Below are 6000 nucleotides of genomic sequence, written 5' to 3'. Positions count from 1 at the left end.
GGCCACTGTGGAACATACTTTAAAGTGCGTGCTAATTATATTTATTGCTCTATTCAATGTTTTAAGTATGAAGGGGATTTTACTAAAGTTTTTACCGGGAGATGGTGCCTGACATGGGGCGGGGCCCAAGGTCATCTGTGAGATAAGGTGCACTGGAGAGGAATAGTGGCTAATCAAGCTTGTAAGGGAGTGCGTTGAAGAGTCCGTGGTCAGGTGGAGGTAGTAATGAAGAGGGATTCTCACTGAAGGCTCGCACAGAGGGAGCCCGAGAAGTGTCACTTGCCTGATACCCCCACCTCAGACACCTCCTCTTCCCATCAAAGGGACATTACATAGAAAAAACACTTTTTGAGAGTGATCACATTTAGAAAGAGATTTTGAAAAGAGTGCGTTTTACTGGGCCTTGTAAGACTAAGAAGAGATAAAGGAAGGCCCTGAAGCAGGCCTGCCTAGACATATATGCGACAAATCGAGCCCGCAGTGGCCCACCCAAATGCGTCCTTGGCCCACCCAATTAAAAGTTCCTGGAGCCGGGCCTGCTCTGTAGCCACATTTGTCACATATCCACAAGCCACATTTCTGTACCAAGGCATCGTAGACACTTTTGTTCCCGATGACCATTGTTCTAAAAATGTTAGCAGCAGGGAAGAGGAAAAATACCAGCTATAGTCATTTCAGTGACATTTAATTATATTCATACCAGTCATTCCAACTTTTTTTGCCGGTCCAGTTTCTGGCTCCTAGACGAAGCATCTTCGCGACTCGCAGATCTTGGTTGTCATAAATCAGGATTTAAAATTGCACAAACTTGTAACTTTTAAATTGGCTCATCTATCTAATTATGACAATGTTGAGCCAAAACAGAACAACGATGAATATAGCAATTCCTTTTAATACCCAAAATATATAGAGATGTTTATTAGTAAGGAGAGTGAGGCATCAGGGAAACATTGAAGCACATCTTATCGTTTCTACAATTCTATTGCATTTCGGATGAGACAGACATTTCACATTTCTGTAGGCTTCCCCAGTGTAGGCACCACCTCATGGTTACAGATCTAGTCTACACATTGTTTCCACCGTAAGAAATTGCCTTTTCACCAGTCTAGCAGTAACACTCGATCTCATAATGAACTTTTGAAGAAGGACGTAAAAAAAAGGTATGATGCATAAAAAATAAGACCTGCGATGCAGAATACCAGGTGCAGGCATTTTATTACCCCAAACTAAATTAATCGGTTAGTATCAAAAATTAACAGAGCCAACATACATTGTTTTTTCCAGATTTAGGCGTGTACTGCTGCTTTAACATATGATGACACACATTTCCCCGAGACATTTCTAAACGCACAATGTGGCGCCAGTGTTTAACAAGAGTCCACCTGCTGGAGGGTGTCATTCTACTGAATAACAAATAGTATTAGAATTCCCCTCAGTTCCCGTCCAAACATTTCCTCTTTTTTTTTTCGAGTCTGGGCGTGGCACCAATCTCCGGATGTGACGCGAAGTGCCAATCAATCCAGCACAGTCCAATCACGGTTGCTGTCCTTTTAATTCAAATCTGCCGGCGAAAACAAAAATAAAGGCACAGGAAGAAAGGCAGGCAAAGATGGGCCCTTGAGGCTGAGGTGCCCAGTGGAGTAAGGAGAGCATGAAACGCTTAATGTTAAATTTCACCGAGGGGAAAGGATCCATGACAAAGCTTTACCATATATTTATCAACATGATTAGCAAACTCACTCTTGGCTGTCAGGAACAATGCACGCTTGAACAATACGCTATTTTGTATCCTTCGGTAAACCTACCTTTATTCTTTACACAATTTCATAAGAGTACATAACGCCATATTATTGCAACATTTAAAACAAAACGGCCGAACAATCCCAATCTAAAAAACATAATAGGACGCTACTAAGGATAATTTATTGCACTTGCAAAGGCTCAGCAGTAATTTGGTTTTCTTCGTAAAGAGGGATTTATAAAAAGAGAAGTGGAATACAGAAATAGTCCCAGCAAGGAAAGACCAAGCAAGCAGGAGTTCAGGGTGGAAGCCTTAACATAAATGGGACTTTGAGGGGGGCCTTAAATCAATTTCCACATACAATAACAGGAGAGAAACCACCGTTTCGTTTCGACGTGTGCAAAACATTTGAATCCTTTAGAAAAATATGTGCATTATGAAGATTATGTCCATTCTTAAAATTTCTTTTCTCTCACAAATACATTATTTCTATTTTATTTATACTGCCGATATACAGACAATGTACAGTTCACTTCTCGGGCACTTCTGCATACTGTGCTGGCTACACAATAAAAAGTGCCAGAATAAAAAATAAAAATACAAAACAAAAAAGGAAACCAGTGAACCTGAATCAATGTGATTGAGGCTAGGTGGGAAGCTAAATCTGTGTCCGTTTAATAAAAATAAACACACTAATAGCAAAGCCCATACAGGTATTTGCATAATTCCCCTTGTAATCTCTTTGTGCCAACCCACAGCACTCTGAACAGTGACTGGAACAGTAGGCCATTGAAAGTGTCTTTTTCAAACCCTTTCTTTCTGGGTTTTCTGTTATAAAACAAGTCAGTCCCCGATTCTCTAAAAGCTATACTGGTTTGTCAACATCATCGTCTGTAGTGTTTGCCATTCGGACTAGTACATGCCGTCTTATAGGGCTCTTAGGAATACGAATGCCTATTGTCTCTTTATTTTGCTCAAGGTTCTCGCAGTGAGTTTTTAGGAGGTCTGTTTTTATTTCTAATTCCACAGTGTCCGGCCTGATATCTACATAGTCCCCAGAAGAGGGTATCGACTGGCCACTGTCACAAAATAAATTTGGGAGACTGCTTCGAGGAGTTGTGTCCGCCTGGTCAAAGGAGTAACTAGGCAATGTCAGATGTTCCCCTCGGCATGGCAGCTGTCCTCGTCGGTCTGTTTTAGAAGTTTGCTCCCCAGACAGATTATCTCCAAGGTCCAAGGAGTCCCTGTAGGGGGAGGACTCACAAGATGGCGTCCTCCTCCGCAACATCATGTTGCTCTCCGACACTTTGGGACGGGCAGCCGTGCCATTGTCGTCCTCCATGGGAGGTTCTATTGAAATGCAAGGGGGACTCATCTTCTTCTTCCTCCGAACACCATGGAGATACTCAGGATCTGAATGCATGTGGATAGGAGGAGATTCCTTCTCATCTATGGACTGTTCAAAGCAGGAATCTCCATCATCAACGGATGGACAGATCTCAATTGAGTGCCTTCTTTGGTCATCTGCCCATGTAGGTTTTGCCAAGAACCCATGAGTATCAATACTGTAAAACTTCTTCAAGTCTTTATCTTTGCTCTCACTGCCGCTCAGGTTGGTTGTGCTGTTGCAACTCTTCAGGGGAACCGCAGGATGTGAACTTGAGCAGATGAAAGGAGACACAGAGTGACTTCTGATTTCGGACTGCCCTATCCAGTCTTCAGCTGAACTGTTAATATTTCGCACCTCTTCATCAGCCAGGTCAGATGATTCGAACATGGAGTCTTCATGGTCTATGCGTTCACTGTTTCTGCTAGAAGGTCTACTGGGAATACTGTGCTGGCTGTACACATTCTTGCGGGTGCGGACACTTGAGCGTCTACTGTGAGAGGAGAGCATGGGTGAAGATTGAGGGGTGGCCGATGGGGAAAGAGCAGGTGTGCAAATTATAGGAGGAGCCAGTGTATTGGGCGATGGGATTTTCAAATTAAGGCTGTCACTGGAATCGGCCTGGAGCCCGTCCTTTGAATCACAGACTTGGTAATCAATCGAGTCTGATCGAATGGCCTCCTGCAAAAGAGACACAGAATCAGTGATCAGGGGTACTGTAGTTTCTGCACATCAAATAAATCCATCCACTTATGTGTATCTATCACCTATTCTATCAGGTTTTTCCACTACCAACCAATTATTGTATCTGAATACTGATCTCATTATGTCCTGCTTATTAATATTATGATTACAAGTTTGATTTGTTCTCAAAAGTGAGCAGTAAAATACGAAAACAGAAGAAAAGTGAACTGCTCTGGTGTTACGCTATTTTTCAAATCATTAACATTAATTAGACCCAGGCAATTATTCAGTTGTCACGTTTGATCTAGGAACATTGTGGAATAATAGATCTGCCGTTGAAAGAACTAAAGAAAAATAAACGATTTTGCTACACAGATTTGTAAGAAGCCTGATAGATCTGAACCGAAGGTCCGTCGGTAGAGCTAACAGTATACTACTAAGACCCAGATTCAATTATAATTCAAGACAGTTCAAAAATACCATTCTTGTGACGGATACGGCATATGGCCAAGGCACGTATGTGAATAGGACTGTACATGGAATCTGAGGCTGCTTGTGATGAGGCCAGACTAGGTGTAAGAGCCAGATGACATTTAGATTTAGTACACTAGCCTATAGTTTTTCTTTGCTTGCCTTGACTATGAGATGCTGCAGTAACAGTCGTCCCAGATTCCTAGCCCATAGCCTGTTCCTTGGACAGTTAACTAACGTGGATCACATCTTGGATGTTTATAATCCCATACCCTCTTTACATAAGGACTTAAAGCTTCCTTCCCACTAACCACATATTGGAGGGGCGAGGTGGGGATTCATATTGATGAGAAAGCTCTACCAGATGGAACCCCTGCCCTTCATGGGTAGGCAGTGCGACTTGATTTGCATTTGGGCATATTACCGAGTGGGCACTGAGATGGGATACTGCACCAAAAGTTAGACCAGCTTTTTTCTTGTCTAAGCGTTGGTGAAGAACGCAGGGGACACAGGCGTGTCACCACAAGGTCTGCCGAAATGTAGGGCACACCAGGTGACACCATCCATCTTCAGTGAGAGGCCAGAGAAGACTCCATTATCTGTGGGGGTATTACAGAGCCCCTCTTCACCCAAGAGATTTTCAATCTTGTGAAATGGGAAGCCACCGTTTTTTTTTTTCATAACCAAGGGGGGAAGCCACCGTTTTATGCCCAGATATTACTGCCCAATGGAGTAAAAGTACTGTACATAGTTGCCAAAAAGTGATGGGCTGGAATATAGCCAGTGGCTAAGTTTTGTTTGCAAATATTCGACATTACTTTTGTGTTTTCCACAGTGCAAGTCCGATGTGTGGTGGAGGATGCCCAGAAGTGGGTCTCATGGTCACTCTGCTATAGGTTTCAAACTATACCTCACTGATGAAGGAAGCCTAGTAGGCCACAATCAGTCTGAGGGTGCCTGTATTCCGGTGCAGAGAGGGTCTGACTTGACAGTTTGTGATGGACTGTCTCTACGGGACCTGACCAAGACTGATTTGCATACAGCTGGTCTCAGTCTTGACTGGCATAGTGTGAAAAAAACGATGGATTGGAATGTGACCCAAGCGATTGCAAGTGGCTGAGACTTTTTTGCAAGCATTTCACCCATCACTTTTGTGTTTTCCTCAGGAAAAATATCATGCGCCTGGGTTGACACCACATTACCGTAATGAAGGCAATTGTTTTGCAGGTGAATTGACATAAAACATCCACAATACATAGTTTATTTCTCATACCTATTAGATTTTCGGTGTTCTTCTAGACATTTTAAATTGCAATCATACTTTTCGATGTCTTCCCAATTCACTTAGATTCGTCGTTTTTCACTTTTTTCTCTTGGGTGGAGTGAGACATTAACGTGCTCACAGAGTTGAGATGTAAAGAATTTGTTTCATATTCTTAACACAACTCTCAAATGTTGGTATTTCATAATTGCTGCTTGGATTGATTGGGAAGTGTTCTTCTTTACAGCCTGTGCATACTTGTTGTTTTGGATCACAAATCCAAAGTTATCACCATTTTGTATTTCGCAGCGATATGGCAATGTGGTATTTGTTGCCTGCAAACCGCATCCAGTTGGTATTTATGATAACTACGTGATTACGGTAATTTGTTATGATAAATCAGGCATAGCTATCTGGGTATTTTGTCACAATAAAGAGATCTGATTATGCAGGATA

At 42.4% G+C, this 6000-nt stretch overlaps 1 protein-coding gene across 1 annotated transcript in view; it reads right to left on the bottom strand.

The window, feature by feature from the left end:
* Positions 1-860: 860 nt before the first annotated feature.
* Positions 861-6000, bottom strand: part of LOC144786174 (voltage-dependent T-type calcium channel subunit alpha-1H-like) — a 1055750-nt gene continuing 1050610 nt past the window's right edge. Inside the window, exon 33 of the mRNA XM_078665169.1 lies at positions 861-3809. Within this exon, the coding sequence (XP_078521295.1) occupies positions 2607-3809 (1203 nt within the window). The 3' untranslated portion in view covers positions 861-2606. The remainder of the gene's footprint in view (positions 3810-6000) is intronic.

This window comes from Lissotriton helveticus, chromosome 10 (assembly GCF_964261635.1).
Source record: "Lissotriton helveticus chromosome 10, aLisHel1.1, whole genome shotgun sequence".
NCBI lineage: Eukaryota > Metazoa > Chordata > Amphibia > Caudata > Salamandridae > Lissotriton > Lissotriton helveticus.
Note: the sequence above shows the minus strand (reverse complement) of the source record. Positions and strands in the feature narration are given on the sequence as shown.